General features: G+C 41.4%; 2 protein-coding genes across 6 annotated transcripts in view; both read right to left on the bottom strand.

Annotated features, from left to right (window-relative positions):
- The window catches only part of LOC135449036 (golgin subfamily B member 1-like), a 34,461-nt gene extending 17,984 nt beyond the window's left edge, over positions 1 to 16,477 (bottom strand). For 2 of the 4 annotated variants that reach the window (XM_064715486.1, XM_064715489.1), the window contains exons 1-18: positions 16,389 to 16,477; positions 13,942 to 13,996; positions 13,132 to 13,284; positions 12,127 to 12,273; positions 10,935 to 11,057; positions 10,196 to 10,363; positions 9,781 to 9,966; positions 9,364 to 9,486; positions 9,107 to 9,220; positions 8,674 to 8,995; positions 8,219 to 8,328; positions 7,718 to 7,835; positions 7,536 to 7,627; positions 6,907 to 7,057; positions 3,336 to 3,445; positions 2,415 to 2,538; positions 1,447 to 1,577; positions 162 to 271 (exon numbers count right to left, since the gene is read on the bottom strand). In XM_064715486.1, coding sequence (XP_064571556.1) covers positions 162 to 271; positions 1,447 to 1,577; positions 2,415 to 2,538; positions 3,336 to 3,445; positions 6,907 to 7,057; positions 7,536 to 7,627; positions 7,718 to 7,835; positions 8,219 to 8,328; positions 8,674 to 8,995; positions 9,107 to 9,220; positions 9,364 to 9,486; positions 9,781 to 9,966; positions 10,196 to 10,363; positions 10,935 to 11,057; positions 12,127 to 12,273; positions 13,132 to 13,284; positions 13,942 to 13,983 — 2,324 coding nt within the window. In that variant the 5' untranslated portion in view covers positions 13,984 to 13,996; positions 16,389 to 16,477. Of the gene's footprint in view, positions 1 to 161; positions 272 to 1,446; positions 1,578 to 2,414; positions 2,539 to 3,335; positions 3,446 to 6,906; positions 7,058 to 7,535; positions 7,628 to 7,717; positions 7,836 to 8,218; positions 8,329 to 8,673; positions 8,996 to 9,106; positions 9,221 to 9,363; positions 9,487 to 9,780; positions 9,967 to 10,195; positions 10,364 to 10,934; positions 11,058 to 12,126; positions 12,274 to 13,131; positions 13,285 to 13,941; positions 13,997 to 15,808; positions 15,849 to 16,388 lie in introns of those variants that run through there. The other 2 variants (XM_064715488.1, XM_064715487.1) reach the window with 2 other exon arrangements.
- A 4,055-nt stretch (positions 16,478 to 20,532) lies between these two features.
- Positions 20,533 to 26,873, bottom strand: CD59 (CD59 molecule (CD59 blood group)). Of its 2 annotated transcripts, none has more exons than XM_064715468.1 (4): positions 26,696 to 26,873; positions 24,427 to 24,499; positions 23,596 to 23,697; positions 20,533 to 22,115 (listed from the first exon to the last, which is right to left on the bottom strand). In XM_064715468.1, the coding sequence occupies exons 2-4, from the start codon at positions 24,479 to 24,481 to the stop codon at positions 21,922 to 21,924; spliced, it is 351 nt and encodes a 116-aa protein (XP_064571538.1). In that variant the 5' UTR covers positions 24,482 to 24,499; positions 26,696 to 26,873; the 3' UTR covers positions 20,533 to 21,921. The 2 variants fall into 2 exon arrangements, with proteins under 2 accessions (XP_064571538.1, XP_064571539.1); XM_064715469.1 differs by lacking the exon at positions 26,696 to 26,873 and adding an exon at positions 26,540 to 26,683.

Genomic DNA, 26,873 nt, shown 5'->3' with positions numbered 1-26,873 from the left:
TCAAAGTACAAAAATAACACAACTGCAAATAGAAACATGAGCCAAGTAATTGTTTTTTTGAGAAAAAAAGTGTTTTGTGAGACTATATGCCTAACCAGAATTTGAAGTTTAAAGCAGAGAAAGCCAATGGTGTGTGGTGTTGTAAAGAACCTTGGTTTTACCCTTTAAGCTGTTCATTCAAGCCAGAGATCAGAATCTGATGCTTTTCCACATCTCGCATTTGTTGGTTGCGCAATTGGGTGAGTTGAGTTTGCAAACGCTCATTTTCATTCTGCAAAAAAGCAATGATGAAGAGCATTATCACACCCAGAGAAGCATGAGAGAGCTTCACTTCACTTTGTTCACACAGCCTTTTGGAGGTTTCAAACACAGCACAAATCTCTCCTACTCTAGTCAGATCCACTGCACCAATTCAAAAATAAAACCACCAAAAGAAAAAGGAAAAAAAAAAAAATCGTACAACAGCAACCAACAACCAAAAGCAAAACACATCCAGAATCAACAGCAAGTAGGACAAACGTGGCAAACTTGTCACCATTCATGAACAAAAGGTGGCATTTTGGAGGAGACAGAACACACCTGCACTGCCCTCAACAGCTGCCCTTCTTCCTCTACACCAAACGTTACCTGTATTGAAAGGCTTTGTTACAAGAGTCTCAATAATTAATGTAAGCTTGTCTCTCATCTTCAAACCAGTCATTCTTTTCTATACACGTGCAACTGAGCAGATAAAGAACTATGAGTAATGCACCAAGAGTACGAGTACAACAGCAGTTGTGTCACTTAAGTGAAAATATGGTTCCCAAATTACCACAGTAATTTGTCAGTCAGGCAATACTAAAAATAACTTTTCCTTTTAAAAGAACTCTACTGTTCTCTGTGGGGCCTTCAGTGAATGGTTTTAAAATATAACTGTGTCTAGATCATATCAGGAGTTTAGATTGCATGTGTATTTATTTATATAAAATTATGGATCATTTTTATATAAGCAGTTTCTTCTCTAAAAATCTGTACATATATATAAAAAATTAAATTTAAAAAACCTTAAAAATTTAATACACTCTTACAGAAAAGAAACTTAAGCAATATAAGGAGTGGGAAATTCAAACGAGTCATAACCAAATCTAATTGTGGACTTTCTGGCAAAGACCTCACAAAGAATTATGAAAATCATGTTGTCTTTTTACTAAGTTTCTAGAACAAATGAAGCTTAATCCTAATCATCATTCTCCACATGCTGAACAAAAGCAACAGGCTTCAGCCTCAAAACATAATACAGGATGTGCAAACTCTCTGGGAACATAATTAATGAGCGTAAATTGGGTTTCAGCCATTTTTTGTCAGCTGCCAATTGATGGGTTTAGCTTACTGTAGGCTGTGATAGAAAGAACATAAACTCAGAATGATTCTCTTGCATCATGAGAGTTACACAACTCCAAAGCTCACCTGGAGAGCCTCCATTCTACCTTGAAGCTGAAATCTGTCTTCCAAATCCTGACAACGCTCTTCCAGAAAAAGTATTTGTTCTTGCAGTTGGTTTCTTTCCAATTCCAGCTCATCAACCACACTCCGTAAACCTACTCAGGTCAAAGAAGGAAAATTCTTTCAAGAGAAGTCCACCAAAATTCCCAAAGTCTAGAAATGGCTTTATTCAAAGTTCTCATCAATGTTGGGCACAAACAAATCTCACCTATTTTCTAGTGGGAATGCCTGAGGCTCTACATCCCCAAAATTTAGATGGCAAAAGTACCCTTAACAGTTGGAAAATCAAAATAAGTTGCAGAGCTCATGAACTCAGGACCTAGCAGAAATATTCAAATATTGAGCCACCACTGTTGTGGCTCAGCCAGTAGTGTGGCTCACGTTACATTAACCACAAGTTGATCAGGTGCTTGCAGGATCACACCTTAAGTAATTATTAATAAACTGGTCTAGACTGACAATTTATAAGTGAGCCCATTCCATCTTAACAATAAGATGTATTTGCAATCTTTACCATTAATATAAAATCATCAGCATTAAAAACTGAGAATTGTATTTTTAAATTAAGCAGCAATGGAACGGAATTCTGGTTTGCAACATAACTGTGATATAAACTGGAAACACATTCACAGGAGCAACTCATAACTTAAAACAAACACATGATCTTGCCACATGGGATATCTGATGGGCATCAAAGCTCATCCAATTCCAGTGCTCAGCCATATTGATGCTGTACTTGTGAGCCAGAACTAGGCAGTTCATCCAGCACGCACATGCTTGGAAACGAAAAGGAAGGAAACACAAGCCAAAAAAATCCAACAAAGATTAGAATACACCACAAATGGGCTGTTAGCTGAATTTGAAAACAAAAATAGACACAAAATGCAGATGCTGTGTGCATGCTTTCATCAACTGTCTAGTAGCTATCACACCTGCATTGGGTGAAGGGTACTCTGGCCACCAACCTCCCATGTTTTCTCCTTCAGCTGAGTCAGTGCTATCCAAGGTGACATTCAGTTCTTGGAAGCATTGTTTGCCATCGAAGGGGAATTCTTCCTACACACAAAACATGAGAAGGAAGCTTAACTTAAAGAAGGAAGCAAGCAGGGGTAAGATAATTCAGCTACTAAAACCACAGTTTCAATCCAAAATCCCAAAACTCAGCACTGATTCGGGCACTTAAATGCAAGTCTGTGGGATTGCTGTGAACTAGAGCAGCCTGCCCAGCTTCCAGATATTATTTCCAGAAAAGCCAAGTCTCCCACAGGTTCTTTAAGATAGCTGCAAGCCTTTAAAATCACCCTTGGCTATCTGAAAAGCTAATGGATAACAATGTTTGGATATCTTAATTAGTGCCCTGATTTCTGAAGTTGAGTCCTCTGAAGCATCAGTTACCTAATTATCTTCTTCCAACAGTCTGTTAACGGGACAATGACATCCTAATTTTCAAAAAAGTTACCATTTTTTCATGCAAGGTACACCACCATCTACCTAGAAGTCCACCTGAATGAAGTGGCACTAATTATTCAGTAAAGCTCCACCAGCAAAAAGATTTGTAAAGATTTTATAGAAGCTAAAAACAGCCTTAACATCTGAAGCATGCACGTGGCTTCAGGCATGGGAATTACTCCAGGGAGAACCTTGTGATTTTTCAGTGGAAAGGAGTAAGAGGTGTGAGAATTTCTCATCTTCTGGCTCTGAACATGATCATTAAATTTATCAATGTTTTGAGTTCCAACCTCTGTTCCTAAGCTCCTAATGTTTTAAATACTAAAGCACCACATGAATAACAGTACTTTCCACAGTTTTGTTAACAGAGAGGTAAAAATAAACTCACATCTCTTTGAACCTACCTGCAGCTTCCTGCTGGTCTGACTGCCTTTTCTTCTTGCCTGCTGCAGCCTGCCCACTCCTTGAACTGTGGCCAGTTCCTCCTCCAGCTCCTGCTGCCCTGAGACTATGGCTGGATCGGAGCAGCCAGGAAAGAACCAGTCATCCTCAATCAGTTTTGTGCCACAGGAAAGCATTTACATTTATATCAGACACTACTACATGAAAAGAGACCAGGGACAGGGTGAAGTCCCTACAAATGACTGACAGGAACAAGATTAAAGATTAAAATCCACTGTGTTCACCTTGTGATTTCCCTCCAACATTGCTATGCAGAACATAACAAAGTCTGAGTATCTCACTAAGAAGAAGCAAACCAAAGTCTAACTTCACTTCTTCATCAGCTCTAAAGGAAGACTTTATACAGGAGGGTGGAAAGGGTGAGGTTATACCATGCTAAGAAGGAAAGCCAATCAATTAAAATGCCAAATTACATCTCAATTCAATTTACCAGGTTCAAATATATCTAATTTGTATGATAAAAACCACAGCTTTTACAGCTGATGACTTTTTAACTTCAACAATCACAACCATTTTTATAAAAACTTGAATTTTAGTACAAGCTCTAAAGCCAGATCATTTGAGGAAGTCACAAGCACATGTTATACTGGCATCAAACCATCTTATCATAAATTAGTAACATCATTCTTTTCAGGACAAATACAGAACCACTAGTAAATAAACACACTGAATAAACTGAGAATATGAAAGCTTAGGTATGCATCCTGTTCATTGTTAGAAATGATTTGTCATCTGAAGTGCATTCCCATCTGTTTTGTGATACAACAAAACACATTTGGGGTAACGATTAGGAAACAACACGTTCCATGCAAAGCAGACACAACAGCACAGCCAGGGAAAGGGAGGGCAAGTACAGGTGGCTCCATATTTTAATTGAAAGTTACATTAATTGGATAATTAGGAATTTGGCCTTTGGTTTAACCACATGAATCCACAGCTGTCCTCACAGCACACAAAACTCAGAGAATTTATGTCAATGCATCTGCAAGGTCAACACCAGGAACGATGTGGAGATTCAGCCCTACAAGGAATACAATTCCTTTCATCTCAGTTGGCCAAGGATTACTCACACCACAGATTTCCTTAACTCACAATTCTGTAGCATGTGCTAAATTAAAATTCTTCCTGTAATATTCCAAAATTACACCCCTAATGTCTTGTCAGAAAAGATTAGTGGGGAAAAAAGGTAAAGAAAAAATAAATTACCCTTTTTAAGTGGGATTGATAAATTGGATTATACTTCTGATTTCAATTACACTTTGGCTTCTTACACTGTCAGTTCATAGGTGTTTTAAACACCCTTGTGTATTTATTTTCTGGATTTTACACATTTTTTTATCATTATACACACTTTTTCAAGGCTGTAAAATTAAATGCCAAATTTTGATCACAGGTCTTAAACCTCTGATGACAGGAACTGCCAGTTAAAGGGTTCAAAGAATAAAATCTATTCCAGGTAAAAATTTAACCCCTCTTCTGACACTGTACTATAGGAACCCAACATATTTAGGCTCCTAAGTATCTGATGATGAAAAAAAACAATGAAATTACAACTGTCACAAGAATAATGGAAGGACAGAAACTGGAGCTTTAGAATGATTTAGCACACTCAGAGAAGTGATAAAACACTTCCAGTTAAATTGAGCATTGCTTTAAGAACAATTAGTAAGTAAATACATTTTATAATGTTTTACAGCAGCTTAGGAAGTTTTCATTTGCAATTATCTAAGGTAAAAACCTGGAAAACTTCCCAGAACACCTTTTTTCAGATATGCACTGCATATAACAAATTATGATGTGTCTGTACTTCCCTGAGTCACTACTGATGCTACATATTGCTTACACATGGCTTAAAATATTGGCAGCTAATAGTAATGCATGCAAGTTCAGCAATTTATGGGATAGAACATTATTTTTTTAATACTACTGAATTTCAGATAGTACTAAGAATTAATTTGATTTTTACTTAGCCACAACCACTTGTGGCAAGCCAAGAAATTTGTCTCTAGATAAAACATAAATATGGAGTCAGCTGTTACTAGAGTGAAAAAATGAAGATGATTTCATTAATACAAAAGAAGAAAACAGGCAGTGCAAGGCAGGAGAAACTCAAGTTAAAACCCAAAAGTTGTTACAGACATTGCTAAAATCCACAAACCATCAATGGCAAACCTTGCAAGGTACTGTTGGCAATTTTCTCCACAAGAAGCAAGAGCAGGAGAAATCAGCAACAGCACATTGCAGGGGGCCATTGCTGCAGGAACCTGCATGCACAAAACTGATGGGAAACTGCTCTCCCTGGCTGCCCAGATCGCAGTGAGGGGAGGAGTGGAGGGGGAAGGGACGCTCAGGGCTCACCAGGTGGAACGGCAGGAAAAAAGAAACAGAAAGATCATGCTACTCCCAAGGGGAAAAAAAAATGCACAATTAAACCTGGACTGAGGCAGAGGAAATTTCACAAGTGTTATTAATATTGCATGTGGCTCTGAGGCCAGCACAGATGTGCTAACAGGTAGATTTGATGGAGGGGTATTATTCCCTTTCAATAGCAAAGCATAAATCCTTCAAACAGAAGAGACGTGATCCTTAAAACACTTCTGTGCTCACACGCTGAACTTTCAAATGGATCATGGAAATGAAACATAATTCAGCTACACATTGAAAAGAGAAGGCTCAAATTAACTAACTGGATTAATTATGATGGGAGGTCCTGTGCATTAAAACCTGCCATTATTCCCCATGCTAAGGGGGACAAAAATGGCAAGTTAGTTCAGATGGCATGGGAAGAGCAGTAAAAGCTATCTAAAATTTAACCAGACTTTCATAAGTTTTAATAGAAGCTACTTCAGTTTCTCATCAGCTGATTAATTAATAATTTAGCAAGCTCTAAAGCTTGACATTACTTGAAATGCTATTTTCTGTAGATTATTTGATATTTTTAACCACCTCCAACCACTGCCAGTGAGCATTACTCAGCTGGTCTATACAAGTGGCACCTACTAACAGATCACTAAATATCCTAAACAGAATTAATGAGAAGTTTCCTAAAGAGAAACTCCATGTCAGGTACATTTTGCTTAAGCACCACCTTCATTCCTCTAATTCAAACCAACCCTAAAGTTCCCCACACTTTCACCAGTTCTCTATGTAGGCAGCTTTAATATTTCAATGGGGAACTATTTATCATTGATAACATTTTTTTATCATTTTTATCATTTATCATATGCACACAATAAGCCTGTCAAGCAGTCTTACAAAGCAGCAGCTCAAATGGCAAATAAACAGCACATCTACTTAATAAAAATTATATAAGACAAGATGAATATATGAAAAACAAACTCAAGGGAACAGGAAAAAGCAGAAATTGCAAATTTCAGCAATTTCACTTACTATACATATTTTATGACTACAGAAATGAGTCATGGTGGTGTGCTATCAATTTGTTCTGAAGCACAACAGACACACACAGATCTATAAAAACAGGACTGCTGGCCTGGAAATAAAATAATTCACCTTCTCTCTCCTCCTCAATCTGAGCCATTCTCAAGGCCATGGCAGATTTCTCTTCTCGGACTTGATCCCGGGACTCCTCTGACTCTGGGACATTTTCCTGCCATTCCAAGAGATGACTCTGCAGTTCATCCACACTACCTGATTCACTGGCCTAACAAGAGAAATTCTGTATTAAAACAGATTTACCACACCTCTCTGCAAATGTAGATACGTTGTAAGTTGGCAAACCAGCATAATTCATCATTTAACTTAAATAAAAATCTATGAAATTGGTAAATGCAGATTGTAGATATTGTAGATTATGTGAACAACAAGTCCCACAAATTCATAAAGTATTAAAAATATTTTGTCTACAAAATAACAGCCACACTTTGATGACTCACATTAAACATAACTAAATGAACAGCAAACTGCTTGGAAAAATGTAATTTAAAGTGTGTGCAAAGTAGGTAGAAATCAATCTTTTTGAGTAATTCAAAATCTGTCATCATGTTCTCCAACTGAACAGCCATTGACAATTCCATCTATCAATAAATTAATTCTCAGCTCCAAAATCCAGCTGACACACTTTTCAAAGTCTAATTAGCACCATTAATCAATAACTCATGAGAATCAATTTTCAAGTCAACCTGTGAAGCTGCTCTCTTTGTAACTTGGTCAAGATCAGCCTGCAGCTTCCTCTGCTGCTCTTCATAGAGCTCGAGCTTTTTCAGCAGTTCTTCTACAAAAACAACAAATTTGGTTAATGAGGACACAAATCATTTATTTTTGTCTCTTTACTTTGGATCATCTGCAAAAGATTTTCTGTTACCATTCTGAGTTCCAATCTCATGCAATGACTGAAGTTTTGACTGTAGTTCTTCATTTTCAACTTCTAATTCTGACACACGATTGCTTAAGGCAGATACATCATTGTTTTTTGAGGAAAACTGAAAGAAAATACAATTATGGGGGTTTAAAACACAACAAATCACAGCTGAGTCCTTTTTTTTCTTATTCTTTAGCAGTATCTAGAATAGCTGTTTTTCTAATATTTAAAGTGCAATACAGCAGCTCTCTCTAACAAATTTACTCCTGAATGCTGGTAACGTAATTTGTACTATTTTTTATTTAAACTACATCTTGTATCAACACTTTATGTCCATTCCATTTTCATACCTTAATTCAGGTTTGAATAAAATTAAAAATAATTTACCTTACAGTAAACTATCTTAATATTCTATTTATGCCACAGTTTACTTTTTGCCAATCAAAACTCCAACCACAGTAGTTGAAGAAAGACACAGAGCCTTAAACACAAAGCTACACATACATTTTTCAGTTCATCCTCCAGCTGTTTGATCCTTGATTTAGACCAAGCCTTCATTTTCAAAAACTTGGCTTCAGATTTGCTGGCCTCTTCTGTTTTCAATTTCACTTGGACTAAGAAACAAGAAGCAGGAATTATTTTAAACTGTAGACAGATTATTAATACAAACCTTGTGTGTAATTCCTTTAGCAACCGGAAGTTACACACACAAGACAACAGCATTTACAGAAAAACATAAGACTTAGACACAGTGACAAATTTACAGCTTGTGATTATCTTGGTAATCCTCTAACCCTCATTGCTATAGTACTTGATCCCTTTAATTACTGTGGCAATAACATTCCATCAACTTTCATGTAGTTCTAATTGCAGTAAGTATGAAATTGGCTCAAAGCACATTGAAGTCTGTGGCAAAGAAACCTTTAATACTGTCAGTGACAACTGTTTCAATAGGATACCTTCCAATTCTTCCATCTTCTCTTTGGTTATAGATTCCAGATCTTTGACTTCTTTGGAATTACTCAGTCCACCAGCACTCAATTCTGCCACTTGTTTCTGAAGCTGAACCAGGGCCTGGTCTTTCTCTTGCAGCTCAGTTTCATGTTTCTCTTGAATTTCATGCAGTTCAGCATTGTATTTCGCCTTAACTTTTGTCATTTCAAGCTCATGTTTCTCCATCATGTCTTTTAATTGGGCTCTCATTACATGTTTCTCAGCATCCAGTTTAGACTGGAGGTTTTCTTTTTCAGACAGAAGACGTTTCAGGTTTTCATTGTTCTCCTGTTAAAAGAAAAAAAAAAAACCAGCACAAAAACATTTAGAATTTCAATGCAAAGTATTTTTCCTACCATTGTCAAACATTATATCTGTATTCCTACTTATGGCACTTACTTTCAATTGCTGGTCCTTGGCATCCAGCTCCTTTTGCAAGACATCAATCACCTGTGTCCTTCCCAGCATGACTTCTTCCTTTTCATGGAGCTTCTGTTTCAAAGCCTTTAGCAGCTACCAAAAATAAAAAGTTAAATAATCCAGCAATCTATAAAAGACTTATTTTTATTCTCCCAAGCAGACACTTGAACTGTGTCACAGAGTTTAGTAATTACATGACTCCCAATTCAGGCTGCTGAGTTTCCAGAGCAACATACCTGTTCTAGGTCAGCACTTGCATCAGACTTAGCAGCTAATCTAAAAAGCTCCTGCTCATGTTTTTCTCTCTGTGCTTCCAGCTCCTTCTCCTTTTCCTGGATAATATTTTGAAACACACGTATCTAAAACCAAAAAGAAAATAAATATGAAACCAAAAAGAAAATAAATATGAAACCAGCCAATAAACTATTGTAAAACCACACTGAACTGTCCAACTAAAGGTACAGAAAGATAATGGATTCCAAATTAAGTCTGAATTTTGCTTCCAGTAACATTAAATACATTAATTAGTCACTTATGTTCATTCCTAGCAAGTTTCTAACAACTAAGCCCAAACGGCATCCTCCTCCTCAAACACTTGTATTCTACTTTTCCCAAAAACTGGCTATAACTTTTGGAATCCTGCATTTACTTACATTTTCCATGTATTTAGCTTCTTTTCCTTGGAAATGCTCTCTTTCCTTGCTTTGAACTTTTTTCAGACTCTCGATCTGCTCCTGGAACAAGCTGCATTTTTCCTCACTGTCTCCCACCTTCTTGGTAAGGTTGTGCACCAGGATCTCCATGCTTTGCAGGGATGACTCTTTAGCTGCCAGCTGGTTCTTTACAATGCAAACCAAAAGACAATTAGCAGAAAAATGATACAGCAATCATGAAGCCTCTCCCTGGTAAGAACAAAATAAGCAAGTAAATATATATAAATTAAGATAGTCAGTAAAGAATTTTTATTCATATGAATTAACTTCAGCGAGGGACTGACTACATATCATATCAAAGTCATTGGTTCCTTGAAAGCTCTACAGAGATTTTATACCTGAGCTGCTAACATACCTTCAATTCCTCATTGGGCAGGAATATTTCATTGGCAGCATCACTGGATCCACAGGCCACCTGCAGATCCCTGATGTAAGCATCCCTTTCAGCCAGCCTCTTCTCCTTCTCTGCCAGCATGGCATCCATGTCAGCCCCGCGGCCGCGCTGCGCCTCCAGCTCAGCATCCTGCGGTCAAAAGGCAGAATTGGTTGTGCTCTGTGCTTCCACCTCCAGCACAGAATGGTCTGCATCATTTCCTTACTGCCTGAGTTAGCCTACTCCAAAAATTACAATCAGATGTATAACTGGTTCTGTTTGAAATGTAATCATTATTTACTGAACTTTCCCCTCAAACTCTGCAGCATTCCCATTCCTGCCACCACCCCCAGGGAAGTTATGTCCAAAAAACACCACCACATGAAATCTGCCCTTGCCAACAATTTCTCCTGTTGTGACTTATTTTTTCAATGAGTAAAACTGAAGCAAAGCAGTACTTTTGTTCAAAATGCAAGATTTAAATACAACATTGACCCACAGAGCTCATCTTCGTGTATCCTTCTCCATTCATCCAGGATTCCCTGCTCACTGAATGCTCAATTCCCACTGCCCTTGCTGAGGCTGGAACATTACAATTCTTCAACAGAAAACTCCCACAATGGCTCTTCAGTAGCACAGAATTAAATATCTACTAAAATAAACATATTCAAACATAATCCTACACCACAAAGGTAAAAAGTCATGTCATACAAAACATCACCTTTTTCTGTAACTCTTCATTTTTTTGTGTGATCTGGGATTCCAACTCTTCAATTCTCCTTCTCAGCACTAATATTTTCCCTCGATTTGCTGCAGCATTTTCCTGGTCTCCATCTTTTGATGCCTGCAAAAACAGGAAGGTTTGTATTCCATGAACAGGTAACTCCTGGATTCTGTACCTCTACTTAGTCTGATAATATTGATGAAAAAAACAGACTTTACTCACAGACCCTGTTTCAGTTCTCTTCTATATTTCATATTCCATGTAGAAGCTGGCACAGAATTTGTATTAAGCTTATAAAAGTCTTTGTATTTAAATTATTCATGATAATTACTGCTAAAAAGTGAACTGGAAGGAGATTCACTTTCTCCAGCAATTGAAACTCAGATAATCTGGCAAGTGTAGTCCATACCTATCAGAGGGAAAAAGGACTACTGGGGGAAAAATGTAAATTCAACCATTCCTAAGCATGTCTTTAATCAGAATTTCCCCAGTTGTAATTGCTGTTTTATAGCAATTATCTGCCATTACAAGAAACCAATTGCTAAGCATGTTTTGTCAGCCAAAAAAAGATCAGAAGAATAAACAGTTACTGCACATTTTTGTGGAAAACTAGGGACTGTAACAAACTGATTGTTACTTTTCCCTTCCAGCACAGCTTTCATGTACAAATCTCCCTGAAAAACTGAAGCCTCACTAAAGTTATTTTAGAAGCCATATGAAGTCCTGCTCGGAAGAGATACAAGTCTACTTGCACAACTGTGTTTCTCCAAACAGATCTGAGACTCTCTTGTTAACAGTAAAACACCTGTCACTTTCCAGCACTTAATTTACATTTTGCTTGTAAGGAGAGTTACACATTTCCTAAGGAACAAGACAGGTTTTGTTTTTATTTCTTCTCCAAAACTTATCTGCCTGATTTACATGTGTCAAAACTTAGAGGTGCTAATAGGATGAAGGGTTGAGAAATTTTTACTAAAACAATTTGAAGGGAAGGTGCAATTTTCTGGATTTCTATTGAAAAATACAAGAATTAAATAAAAACACAGATGAACTGACAGCACCCACTCAGTCTACCTTGTTCCTAACCTGACTCAGCTCAAAATTTGAATTTCCCCATTGAGTCCAGCATGGAAAGCAGCCTACAGCAGCCCAGAAATGGTATCTGCTTTCAAATATGAGAACACCTTACCTTTTTTGGTTCTGCTTTGGCCTCTACGCCTCCTGCCACTGGTAACTGCTTCTTCAGTTCTTCCAGCTGCGAGGTTAATGATGCAACCTTGGCTTTGTTCTGCAGCTTCAGCTTGGAAATTTTGGCATCAGCAGATTCCTTCTCCTCCTACAAACATCAAAGTCAGGACAGACTAAATTAGCTACATGGACAACTGCCTCCTTCAATTCTTCCATTAAAAAAAAATGAGAGAGGGAGAAATCTGAAGTGATTAACAAAAAATATCTTCCCTGAAGAGACATTCCAATGTTTCATTTTCATTCTTTAAATATTCTCTTCTTTATCTACACTTTCTGCACATGGTGATTATTACTGTATGGAATTCAAAACCTTATTATATAAATTTCCCTATTTTTTTCACAGTTATACAAATTCTAGGCTTGACTTTTTAATGAGAAGAATTATCTTTTCATAAAAAAACAGGAATTATTTTTTCATTAAAAAAGGAATTATTTTTGCATAAAAAAAACAAGAATTATTTTTTATAAAAAAAGAATTATTTTATCATAAAAAATACAATTATTTTTTCATTAAAAAATATAAAATAGATTACAAAATGCAAAAAGACAGACACCTTCATGAAAGTGTAAAAACTTATTAATTTTTTTTTAGAGAACTCAATACACAATGAGTTTTAAAACATGCAGTATTTTAACACTTGGTTGTTCACATCCACAGATAAAAAGGGCAGAAAGAAATCTCTCCTAGGAAGAGATCAATCTTATGATGTTTTTAAAAAGAGTAACAAGGCCCAAAAAAAGCCTTCATGATATTAGATCTAAATTCCTTCTAGCTCAGTCCTGGGACAGAACACACGCTGGGAACAAGCAGCAATGTCCAGAGCCCAGAACAGCTCATTGTGACCATCCCAGAGCTGCTGTAGCAGACCAGAATCTTGCAAAACGTGACAAAAAGGACTGAAGGGGGATTTTCACAATGGTTGTGACATGAAGACGTGCTCAGTACCTTTAGCTGAAGATCTTTGCTTCGCAGCTCAGCATCCTTCTCCCTGACAAGCTCCTTGAGCTGTGCCAGCAGCTGCTCGGTGCTGCTCAGCTGCTCCGTCAGATCCGTCACGGCCGCGCTCCCCACGCTCCCCGCGGCCCCGGAGCCCGCAGCCTGCAGAGACAGGGAATCCTCAGCCTGGGGACATGCAGGGTGCCCCCCACAGCCAAATGGGGCACACTGCACTGCCCTCACATGCCTGCACTTCGTGTCCCACTTCATTACAACAGTCAGCAATGCTAAAGCTTCCATGGGTTATACATACTTACAGCAGGCTGGTTTTACCAGGCCACATGGAATTCTAAACTTTATGAGCTGCCTTAGCAAGCCTGGCTTGAAATGCAGCAAAACCACCCAAGCATTCTAGGTATGAACACCTGAACTTCCTCATTGCCTTGATCTGTGTTGTGACAGCCAGCAGCGCTGCTAAATAAAATAAATACCCATAAAATATTGATATTGAATCTACTCTACCCAAAGATACCCTGAGGATGGAGCTTATGTAACTCCTACAGATGTTTTCTTAAGGCAGGATAAGCAGAGTGAGGACAGGCACAACAGCTGTGGAAGGCACAGAGATTAAACATCAAGGAGATAAGAAATCAGAACACAGGACACAACCTGACTCTTAGAGCCCTAGAACTGTCATGGTAGAACCAGTCAAACAACTGCTTTATAAAAGAGAAAATACATATAGTTAGTGTACAAAAAATGAAATATTCTCCTTGTCAGAGAGTCTTAAAAGGAAATTAATAGTAATTCAGTACTTACTGCTGTTTTGGAAGGAGAATCATCACTACCCCATTTCCACATAGTTCCACGATGGCTACAGAAAAATAAATGAAATAATACCTCAGTAAGTATCAGGGACTCCAATAACTGTAATTCATACTTCTGTGTACCTCATTGTGAAATGCTTGAGAGCGATTTGCTCAGTTCTGACAGCACCTCTGATCTCCACTATACCACCAGTTGTTGAGAAATAACACTTCTCATTATGTACAAAATATGCATAACATGCCTTTTCTAAAAACTGCCAGTCAGTAAAACGCCAATACTTCCAAAAATAATCCAGAGAAGTCTTTAAAGAGTAAATGCCATGGAGTATTATTCTGCACAGCTGCCTCTCCAACATATAAATAGAAGACACAAACCACATATAGTTTGCTAATATTTAACCTGACCTTAAACACTGCCTGTCCCTGCAGGAAAGCAGGGATTACATCGACACAGATTTCTAAAAAAATCACACATTAAGGCTAAAACCATTAAATAACATCAAACTGCTTGAATTGCTGCTTATTTGAAAAGCACAACCAGCACGGCACCTGCTCAGTAATTGTCACTCTCAATTAGCAACACCCAGAGGAAAGTCATGTGTCCTTCCCATTCTTATTACAGACTTGTGAACCACACGTGCACAGAGCAGGCCTGAGTGTGGAAAGCAGTGAGCACCAGCACACAGCTTATCTTGGAAAGAATGCAGCCTGATAGCAGAGGCTGCCCTTAAAGCAGTTCACCACTCCAAAGCTTAACCAGGAGCCACAGACTGCAACCCACATCACCTACAATTCCAGGCTGGATCCTCCTAAAGATCTCTCCTGACATTAAAATCAAACAAGCCATGGGTGTGGGGATGGGAACTGCAGAACCTGTAAGTAAACCTCTCCTCTCATAACTACTGCAGAGCTGGAACACCAAAGCTGTTCCCAGTGAAAAGCTCACTGCCAGGCACACCAAAGGTTACCCCAGGTACAGGGAGGCCAGAATGACTCACTACATGGAACACGGTGGGGCATTGGTAAATATTTCAGCTCGTTCCCAGCTCTGACTGACAGAATCATTTTGCTGGTCTCACCTGCCAGCATTCCTACACCAATACCTCAACTGCTCCTTCCTGGTGTTTTTTCATTTACATCAGTGACACCAACCACTGACAAGTTTTCCAAATCAAGTTGGGAAACAAAACTGATCAGGCTCTTCCTACCCGGCATGAAATCAATGAAGGACGGGTTTTACTTTTCTTCTGGGGTACAGACAGCAAGATAAAGCTACAATCTCTAGTTAAAGCTGCAATCCCTCAAGTCTTTAACTCTTTTAGTTAAAGCTGCAATCCCTCAACTCTATCTTCCACAACTTCCACGAGACACAACAGATGCTGCTTAATTTTACAAAACAACTTTCTCTTAATGCTCAAAAGTACAACTGAGATTTCAGCTCTGATCACAACAGAATGTTACCAAAAAGAAAAGCCCCAGTGGCAGCTTTGCCTTCCTAAATCATCCCCTACCAGCTGCAGCCAAATCCAGCTAAAAAAAAACCCCTAATCTCACATTATTCATCTGGGCACTTTCCAGCCTCCTCAGTGCCCTGAGTCAGAGCACAGGGCCCAGCACCAGGGCACATGACAGATTTGGGCAGCAGCTCATTCCAGCCCTCACTACTGAGGAAGGTGATGGAGTCCCCTCCCTCCTCTCTGCCACAGGCCTACAGCACAAAAACAAACTGTGTAACAGCTCAGCTAAACCTAATATTATTTTAAATGCATTCCCCGAAATAATTTGGTGTTGGCAACATATCTACTGAAAGAAAACCATTTTTATTTGTTTTCTTCTAGTAACTGCTCACTTTTACCCACCAAGATGCCGGTTCTTTTGCTGAACAAATTAAATTTGTTTTCAGGAGATCTGTGCCATATATGAACTAAAAGCTCCTGGCCAAAATCTGCGAGAACATACAACACACAGCACAAACTGAAGCAGTGTTAAGCAAACCACACACAAACACACCCTGAAAATATATTGAGACATCATATAGCTATTACTTGCACCTGTTATAAACACGATCTCTTAGTCACACTGACCACATTTAAATATTAATATGAATATTTTCAATACTAAATATATTATAGATAAATATTTTTAATACAAGGGAAGCACTATTTTGTGAGAGTGACCCAGTGGAGAAGCCGCAGATTAGAGCAGTGCAGGTGCAAGAGGGGCGCAGAGAACTCCAAAGAGTCATTTCCACCCTTTCCCGCATTCCCAGCCCCTCCTGCCCGGCTCCATCAGCGCCCGGCAATGGGAGTGAGCGACCCCCCCACCTCCGCCGCCTTCCCCCTCAGGGCTTCCGCGGGGCGGGCTCGCACCGGCCGAGGCCCGGGCGGGCCTGCCGGCGCAGGGCAGGGGTTTTACCGTGGCCGCGATGTCCGCACTCACCTGCGGGGCGGCGGAGGGGCGGCCGCGGCCCCCGAGCCCGCCGAGCCCCCTCAGCCCCGACGCGGCCCCGTCGCCGCCGCCTCTGCGGCCCCGAGCCCCGGCCCCGCCCACCGGGAGAGGCCCCGCCCCCTGGCAGCGCCCCCTGGCGGCGCGGAGGAGCGCCCGCCTCCCTCACGGCGCTGCGGGCCGGAGGCCGCCGGAGCTCCCCGAATTCCCAAACTTTTTCCCATTTTTCCATGAGAAAGCGGGGAGCTACAAGCCAGACATGCTTCTCCCTACACATTACCACGTATTTATTAACTGCTCAGCTGTGCCAGCGCCTCACCACCACCCTCACAGGAGATAATTTCTTCCTGATGTCTACTCCAAACTCGCCTTCCTTCAATTTAAAGCCCTTATCCCAAGGCCTTTGTTCCAGCTTAGACTCTCCTTTAGTTTGTTACATTTACACATGAGCAATGCCAAAGTCTCCAGTAAAATTCCACCAGCTCAGTACATTGCAGTGTATAATATAATTAAGAGACACTTATAAATAAAACATTTTCATACTAGAAAAACTGGCTGCTGTATTATTAGGAAAGGGAGTTTTCATAACAATAGTTCTGTTGATCTCACTGTCAGGGAGAGGAATGGATTGAAAACCCTTTTTGTAAGCAGCAAAAGGGGTTTTTTTTATAAAACCTTGCTTTATAAAACCTTTTTTTATAAAACCAGCTTGCTATAGGGTAAAAGATACAGGTACAAAAGGAAGCTGTGCCTCATATCTGACAGCAGCAGCATTGATATTCTGCATTTTGTAATCTTTTAGATAGTCCTTTTATCTGTGTGCAAACTGCAGATTTCTAGAGATAATTGGCACTGGGTTCTAGACTACAGCCCCACCACTCCCCAGACAAGCATCACTTCATTCCACAGAACGGAGAATAAACCTCAATTCACAGGATTCTACAGCATTACCATGACTGGGAGCAGGAAAGAAGAAACCCATCAGACTTTAAAAGTCATTTGATTTCAAGATGTGGCTGTGTCATTTCAATCTCTTTAATCTTTTCCTGGTGCAACACTCTTAACATTGTTTCTAACAGATGTGAGCTAAACCGTGACGCTGTGCACGTTCTCACCCAAGCCCTGATCCCTAAGGAACATGACACATGATGATGATGATGGGTGCCTGAAGATCCCTGCAAGACTTTAGCATCTCTGGAAATAGGAGTCTGAGCATGGAGTGAACTCCAGAACCACAGGTTTGCATGTGGCACAGAGCGCTCCTTGGAGAATGCTCTGGAGAATAAGGTTTCTGTGGTTTGCAGCAGTTTCCAAAACCAATTCCATTGTGAATCTGACCACAACATCCATCCTCTCAACCTGTACCCTTTGGGATTTTATCCCCATCCTGCAGTGTCTCCATAGCTTTTCTCCAAACCTGCCCCACAGCAGCATCTCTGAATACCTGTGAGAGAGGAGAAAACAGCAGTGCAGCTGCTGCCCTCCCATCCCTACCTACCAAAATGGTGTGAGGGGATGGTTTGAATTGTTTGAATTGAATTGAATCAGGCACCAAACCAACCCTGTGCAGTGAGGAATGGTGGAGCTGTCATTCCTGAGCAGCACTAGTGTGCCATGAATATCTCAGCTGGACTCACAAAGTGCTGGGCTATGGGTTCAGAAACATCTAAATCAATTCAAGATTGCTTATCCCTTACATAGAACCAACACTGGATCACATGCAGAGATTTCCTTGTGTGGGAGAGGAACTTTGCTCCAAACCCTTTTGTTTTTATTCATTTCACTTAGGAGGAAGAAACTACAAGTATTTTTAATTTGCCCCTTCCTAGGCTCCAGGACAGTTTTCCCTATGCTGTAAATTGTCATACTCATAAAAATAATATCATCTGCAAGTCTTTATTTTATCCTAGTGTATAAATTATTCTTGGAAGGATGGGAGTGGAGATGACAACACAATTCTTTTGGAGATCTCACAGCCAATCAGTCGTTCCCTTCTCCCCCTCCAAAATGCAGGATGGTGTTAGCACTGCGCTGATAGTGCAATATTCACCTTGTGGGGAGTCAGAAAGTGCAGTGTGCTTGTTTCTGCCTCAGTAAACATGGGGATCTCACAGACAAGGCTTTCTTGGATGTTTAGGCACAGCCAAACCCCCCTGCTGTGATGCCAGCTTAGGACTGACTGTATTTACCAGTGAGATCCAAGCCCTTGGAGACACACAGAGATTCAGACACATTAAACTCTCTTCCAGCTGGAGGAACACCACTGTAGTTCAATGCATTTAATATTCATATTTCAGCAGAATCCAGATGCCCCAGTTAGTGCAACAGTGAGGTACTTAATGTGCAGCTCTCTGCTGGGACTATTGTGTTATCTTAGCTACTTCTTTTTACAAAATAAAGCTGCTCGCTGGTCAGCCTCCTCATTCCTCTCACACCAAAAAGCAGTGGGAGGAAATTGCTTGCTCTGCCTGTCAGTTTTTTCCCCATGAATCTGCTTCTTTTCACAATTTCCTGCATCCTGAAATAACAGGGGGGCATCCCACATCATCTTTGATGAGGGATGGTAAAACTAGAGAAGGATTTCACACAGGATAAAGCCAAATTCTTCTCAACCAGGTGTATCAGCATACATTCCTACCAGTAGCAGGAGGCTCCCAAGCTCTCTCCATGCCCAAGTTCAAGGCAAAGGACACTTGGTTACCACCATGAGGACTTGGAGGAGGAATTCATGCTCAAAACAGACTACAAGAATGAATTCCTGTTGTTGCTGAAGCTTCCATTTGTTACCTTCTCCTTCTTGTTCCTATATAACTTGTGTGCATCCCCCAAAAAAGAGACTGCTGGTTATGAGAAGTAGATGTAGGGAAGGGTATTCTTGGATGATCAGATGATCATTAGTACATAAATGACGTGTAGTGGCACAAAAAGCACATTCAAAGGATGGAGTTTTAGTCATGCCACTAATGCAGAACAGAGCAAACCACTCAGATAATGACAAAATAAAACCAAAGCAACCCCGGCAACAGGGACAAGTTACCCAGCACTCACTGCAGGGGGCAACAGACACCTCTGCACAGCGGCTCACCCAAGTCATTCTGCGTTGTCCTGGGGCTTACAGGACACAGCTGAACCACACACAGTGTCCGGCTGATGCTCCCACTGAGGCAGGCCCAAAGCCTGGAGTCCCTGTGTTTCAGGCACCACTTTGTGACACCCACCCCAAAACTGGGAATCACCCCAGAAAACAGCTTTGCAGAGGACTTGGGAGTCCTGGTAGAACAAATTTCAACATTTTAATACTTGAGCTAAAGTTTTCACGTCCCTCTTGGTTTTAATGGTCCTTTTTGTGGACTGGCCAGCAAACCTGGGCATAAGACAGCAGCAGCAGGGGGAGAAATGCCAAAGTTCAAGGAGCAGCCACTGTTCAACAAGCAGCAGGAAAGAACTCAGCAGTCAGCACAGCCAGACTCAGAAAATGCAAACCTTACAGGAATTAAATCACGTTCTGGTTGATCTTTACAAAAAGAAAGTAACACATTTAAAACACAAGGACTCGTTGCTTAGGCTGCCTCTAGAAGAGAAACAAAGAAGTATAATTTAGACAAAGTGTTCAAGGCTATCAAAAAAGAAATACTAAAAATGATTGCTTGAAGATTAGACTCACAAAATACAGAGCTTCTTTTTGCACTTAACAAAAAAGAATATTTCATGTATGCAGGCCATACGGCAATGAAACAAGTTTAAAAGTACCATCAAAAAGGAGACATTGACAATATAATAGAGAAAAAATGCTGCCATCAGGATGATTTAAGCATAAGGAATCTATCACCTTGTCCAACAAAAGATACCTCTCTGCTACAAACCTTCCCCCAATTTATACTGAGTCAGTGCTTTAATACTTTTTCACCAGAAATGAGTCTGAGTTTGACAAATGGTGCTGCAACAATGGAAAAAGTCATTGTGCAGAAATTGCTGTCTTCCAGTGTCTGTTTTTAATGAGTTGGGAAATAAAAATAAGGAAGGAGAGTCTGCTTGGAACCTGCTGAGTCTCTGGATGGCAAGCATGGATGCACCTCCCATGGAAACAACTGGAGTCCTACCCAGCTGTAAATACCAACAAATCACCACACACTCCACGTTCTTCTTTTTTGACATTTTTATTTATCAAAGACAGGACAACTTCTGTATTTAGAGTGATGGGAGAGATCCCAGGACACTTTCATAGCTACAATAAACTCAACCAAAAGGTACATTGTGGATTACATCAGGGATTTGGAACAACACCCTTGTTGTGACTGGTGTCACTGGTGTCACTGGTGTCACGAGCACAAGTGAGGGTCCTCAGGAAGAGGATATCCCATTGGCAATGGACACAACTCTGGCAGGGATATGCCAGCAGCTCCAGAAGAAGAAAAAGGAAGATCTGGCATCCCACCTGACTGAGAGGGTCCCCAGGTACCAGAGATTGTCCCAAGGTCTGTCTCCACCACGGAGCACAGCAATGTAAGTATTTCAGGATTTGACCTCTCACACCTACAGATGGAGCAGGTATTATTCATGCTATATAAATACACAGCTATATTGTGCATTGCCATTTATGGAAAGAAAGTTCTGCAAGATTTTAATAATCTTAGGTGGAAGCTTGAAGGGTTAAGTTTACATGTCACTGTTTTCAACAAAACCCAAAAGCTAACTAGGTGAGGAAGTAACCTACATGTGCCATTTCAACTCCTCAGCATTTTATAATTGATTTTCAGTATACCAATAAATACTCAGTGCAAAGCACATGCTCACTTAAAATCCTAAGCATGGCTAATGTATGAGGAAAATCCAAAAAGAAGCTATCACATGTTGTCTACATGCTCACAGAAATATATATATTTTTAAAAAAAGAGAAGTGTTTCTCACTTACAGCAATATTTTGGTTTTGGCTTAAGAAATGTTGATGCTTTCTCCCAAAATAACAGCACTTGACAAGGTTATATCATTGGCTTGTAGAAAAAAAAAAAAAACAGGTACAGTGATGGGAACAAAGTGTTTACATGACTTGAAACTGAATATTTCCATATTCATCACAAAGACTGCAGCAAGGTACACTTATGGTCCAACACTTCTTGTGTTGAGGGCAAATCCACTGCTTGGTTTGTGACAAGGAGGATCCAAAGCAAAACAAATCAAAACCCACAGAAATGCCAACCAAAAATAATGACAGTTTATGGGACAGGAAAAAAATGACAGTTTCCAGCAGAAAAGCTGTAGCGTTCCTTCTCCTTCACATCACCCACTGGAGTTTGCCCAGGCTCTCCACAAGGTAACATGACTTCCCTAGAGCTGATATTCCCCAGGAGCAGGGAGACAGATTAAAACACCCACCAAGTGGTAACAACACACAGAACAGAACCTAGGGAAACAAAATTACACAGGAATATTTCTGCCTATGGATTGGAGCTGAAAATATGCTATATAGAAAAGAGTTAATGGTTTTGTGTAACTTCATCTTGAAAGGACAGCTTAGAAATCAGGATTATTACAGGAGCATCCATAACATGGCCATTACAGAAGCAATACTGAAGGCTGCTTTGTTAACCCCAGTAATTGCACTCTCATTGCACAGGTCGTGTTGGCAGCAAAAGAATTCAAAATTATCCAACAGGAAGGAATCAGCAATTTCATTCACATTGCACTGGGATGTCTTCCAGCAGGAGAAAGTTCTCAATTTACCTATGGAACAAAAAAAATTAAACAGATTAAGAGAGCATTGACAGTAACACCGTTTTTGGTACTGAGAGAGAAGCAGTGCTTAGACTGCCACTGTTAGAGAATGAAACTGTGAGGAGAAGGCAAAGCTCAATTTGTGTCAGGGGCCATGGTGTAAACACAGAAATTGGATGGAGGCCTTGTGGTCTGTGTTGCCATGGCATCAGAGGGCAGTGGAGGGAGGCAGAAGCTGCATGGTCTGGTTCTGCGGCTCCACACCCAGAAATGTTGCACAGATCCAGCACAAACCTTCTAGCAAGAAATATTCTGTGCAAAGAGAACAAGGTCTGACCACATCCCACCCACAGCACTTGGCACAGCAGTGGCTAATAAGGTAAAAAATGTACCTCCAATTTTGTAGCAGACTGGAAATGAGAATTTGATGTGAAATTTCAGGGACAGATCACTGGGCTTGGCCTCTCACCCTCCCCAGAAGAGACACTTTTTGTAAAGTCTTGTGTCTTGCAGTTCATGGGCCATTTGTGCCCCCAGCATCAGCCCTACAGTTTTGTTTGTGCCACAGCCATGCACTTCCTTTTTTAAGCTCAAGTGCTTAGAAGTGTCCAAATTTGCTTTCTCTAGAAATTTAGCAGTGTATATCCAATTTACCCACAGGGAAATACAGGGTGGATCCTGAGTGATACCTGGCATCACCAGCCAGCTCAGCCTGCATTCACAGAACCATCTGGGCTGAACAAGACCTCTGAGATCAAGCCCAATCCTTAACCCAGAACTGCCAAGCCCTCCACTAACCCATGTCCCCAGGTGCCACATCCACATGGCCTTTAAATCCCTGCAGGGATGGGGACTCCAGCAGTGCCCTGACAGCCTGAGCCAGCACTTGGCAGGGCTCTCAGTGAACAACGTGCAGAAGACAGAGCTGGAAGAGTAGGTAGATATAAGGGTGGTAAAACACTGGCACAGACTGTCGAGAGGGGAGATGGATGTCCCATCCCTGGAAACAGTCAAGGCCGGACTCTGAGCAACCTGATCTAGTTAAAGATGCCCATCCTCAGACACAAATCACTTCACTGTCAGGAAAAGAGAATTTATTTTAATAGTGTCAATTCACAAACAACTGAGCCATTCATCTGCAGCTTTATTTTGTGGGCTACACATCCTTTATCTGTTTTCATAGACTGACAATTTGTATTTGAAACTCAATGCTGTCTTTATTTTTTTGCAGCTCCCTTGTGTGGGTTTTTGTTTGTTTGCTTATATTTTAAATCTGGATATACAGCTATCTATGTACATTCTTGTATAGCTACAACTCATATCTAAATCATTACATTATTGCTTGGATATAAGCATGACCTTCAAGAGTATTTGCAAGTTCCTTTTGAGTGAGGCTGAGATATGCATGCTAGGGCCAGATTAGAGGTGTCCAGGCAATGAAAGCTGATCCAAGTGGGTTTATTTTAGGTCTGTGGGACACTGTACATACCAAATTTTAACTGCAAGCAAGTGTCTTCAGTCGCTAAGCAGGTGCTGTTGGTCCTGCATAGGGTAGGGCTGTTGTCACAGTGGTAACATCTTAAGGCAGAACCTAAGACAACAAGGGTTTATCTTCACTGAGTATTAAACTACTGAGACAACAGCAGCATTAAAAAGGAAAAGGAAAAAAAAAAAAAAAGAAGAATCACTTATCTGCATCTAATTGTCACTAAACATATGCCTGGTTATTAAGCTCAAGACTTCAGATAAAATTGTTAAACTCAAGACTTCAGTTAAAATTGACAAGCTTATGTCAGTGCACCAATTGAAGCTGGCAATTTTGATAGGCACATCTTGAAGCACGTATTTATGTCACTTTAAAAAACACCATTATATGCCTGCAGAACAAGATGTTCGTTTGCTCCTTTTATCTGCTCTTGAAGACTGCCTTTTCCAGGCAATGACAGATACTTGCAGCTCAGTCTTTTTCTATCAATTTTTTAAAATCCATTTCCTTTCCCTCTCATACTACACACTAGTTTCCAATTCACACAAGAGGAATCCCATTTTCCAGCAGCAAAACATCAGTTTTCTGTTGTGTTAAGCAGCACCACATCCTACCCCTGATTCTCTCTCCTGAGAATCTCCTGTTCTGATTGTTTTGACCCAAGATAATCAGAACAGAAACTGAGCCCTGCTTCGATGGTTACTGACATTCCCCACAGTGGTATTAACTAATCCAGGCCTTTCTCACTGGTTTTCCCCCCTCTGGCATTTTCTTCCAGGATTTTCTCAGCCTCTGCCATAACATTAAACCACTAAGTCCCTCTCTTCTACTCACCAGAGCCACAAAAAGCAATCAGAACAATGCAGGTGGTCAGCAGGATGCAGTTCATCTTGGTCGTGCTTCTTCCCTAATATGAGGGCATAAAGAGGTAATAGAAGTTTATTCTATTCAAAAGCAAAGTGCCTGGTGATGAACCAAGGTTTTAAGATTTGTTTCAGTATAAAACTGAAAGCACTGTCCAGGAAAAACAAGGAAACACAAGAGAGAAAAATAACTGCACTTTCCAAGAGAGGATTTTTATTCTGAGAACAGGATTTTTATTCTCAGAACTGACATTTGAGCCCTGACAGGCTCAGATGGGTCTCCTCTCTGATTACACCATTCAACAGGCCTCCCAATTTCTCACAGCTACAAATGCACCTAACAAAAAGAAAGGTCTCAAATGCTTTTTCTCTTTTAGCAATTCCCCAGTAACCCTGGAGCCAGACTGCTCTCCTTTCTCCTCTCTCACGGGGTTGCAAGAGGTTTGGCTGCTCTGCGGGAGCTTTTGCCTCTCCTCTCCCAAAATTTCTCCCTCTCACTGAGGGACCGACACAGGCAGTAACTCACCAAGTGCCTGCAGCAGTGGCTCAGGTCTCCATGGCTGCTGCAATCCGTAGGCAGCAGCCAGATGGGAAGGTCAGGAATTTTTTTAACACAGGCAGCTCCAAAGCAGAGTTCTCAGACTGATTTCTGCACACAGGCTCTGCACTACAATCCCAGCTCCTGCTGAAAAACCTCTGCTACTGCAGAGGGGGATGTTCTGAGGAGGCATCAAGCGGACACAGCAGGGAGAGAGGGACCTCACTTGTGCTAGAAGGACATGATTTGTGTTTGTCTTTAAAGCCCAAGTGGCATTCAAAGTTCCAAAATATTAAAGGTATTCAGATAAGAAGTTTTACATCCAATAAAATGTAGTAAAACTGTCACTGCTCTTTATTCTGCCTGCAACTGTAAGATTTTAACATGGCAGACCTTAACCATTTTAGGATGGAGCTTTTTCCTCCCAGGACACTGACTGTGGACTTGACAAAATGGGTTCACGGCAAAAAAATATTTAAACACTTCTCAACCTTAAGTTTAGCTAATTTTTCTACTGACAAAAATCCCAAAACTCATCAAACAAAAAACTCAAACCTATCCAAAAGAACCTTAAGAAAACTCATTCAATTACTAAAAAAAACCCCACAACCTGCTCTCTTTTTTCTCCCTTCTATATGACTTACTGTTGAGCAGAGGGGAAACTATAAAAAACAAAACCATAATGTGCAAGATGAGCTTATTTTCTGGGCCAAACAACTTTGCAAGAAGCCTTTCAAAGCCAGAGGGTTGTTCCACAGTGATGGAGATCTACAGCAGCTCTGTTCAGTCTGGTAGTTACAGCAAGAGCCCTTCAGGACAGCAAACAGAACCACCCTGGGAATCTCTCCATCTTCCAGGAGTCCTCAGTCACCCATGTGTCAGCAGACAAAAACAGCTTTGCCTTTCAGCAACACCAAGTCATGACCAGCATAAATATAAAGCAGATGAATAAAAATCATCAGAGCCAGCAAAAGAGCAGTAATTCAATGCATCTGTTTCTGGGAAAATAATTGTTGTGTGTTTTCAGAAATGTATAATCGGGAAATTCCAACCTTTGAAAAGCAAATACTAGATCTAAAAACAGCAATTCACAATTTGGCTTAGATGAAATTAAAGAAGAAAACGCCTCCTAAACTGAATTTTCTAAATTATTCGTATCACCCGGCCCATCTCAATGAGAGGAAACAGCAACTGTCACAGCGCGGAAGGCTCAGTGCCCGGCAGTGAAACAGAATTTCTCTGCAGTCCCACCTGGGAGGAGGCAGGCGGACAAGACCCGCCGCTGCTGTCACCGCAGACGCCAGCGTGGGGGGAAAGGGGAGAGGACAGGGGGAAGGGGACCAGGAGCGGCATCCCCGCGGGGAGCGGCTCAGCCCGTGCCGGTACCGGTGCCGGTGCCTCCTGGCCGCGTTCCACCGCCCAGCGCGGCCGCTCCGTGCCTCGGCCCCGCAGCGCAGCGCAGTGCGGTGCGGCCGCCCGCAGTGACTCAGGGCACGGCCCCGGCCCGAGCCCACCTGCCCCGGGCCGGGCACGCACTGCCACCCACCGCGCCCCGCTGCTCCCGGGAAACGCCGCCGCTCTCCCGCTCTCTGCCCCTGCTCTCCGCCGCAGCGGGACCTGCGCGCTCCCCCCGCCGCCACCGCTTGGCCTTGCCGGGCTCCCGGCGCTGCCGCCGCCGCTGCTCCGCGCTTGTCCCGCTCACCTTCCGCGGGCAAATCCTGCCGTGCGCGGCGAGCGGCGATGCGGAGCGAGGCTGCCTCAGCCGGCGCTGCTCTCCCGGCGGTGCCGCCTCCGGGGCGGGGCGGGAGCCGCGGATGGAGCCGAGGCGGGAGAAGCGCTCCCGAGGGCCGGGCGGCCGCAGGGCGGTCTCGGCCGGGAAG

The sequence above is a fragment of the Zonotrichia leucophrys genome, chromosome 5 (assembly GCF_028769735.1).
Source record: "Zonotrichia leucophrys gambelii isolate GWCS_2022_RI chromosome 5, RI_Zleu_2.0, whole genome shotgun sequence".
NCBI lineage: Eukaryota > Metazoa > Chordata > Aves > Passeriformes > Passerellidae > Zonotrichia > Zonotrichia leucophrys.
Note: the sequence above shows the minus strand (reverse complement) of the source record. Positions and strands in the feature narration are given on the sequence as shown.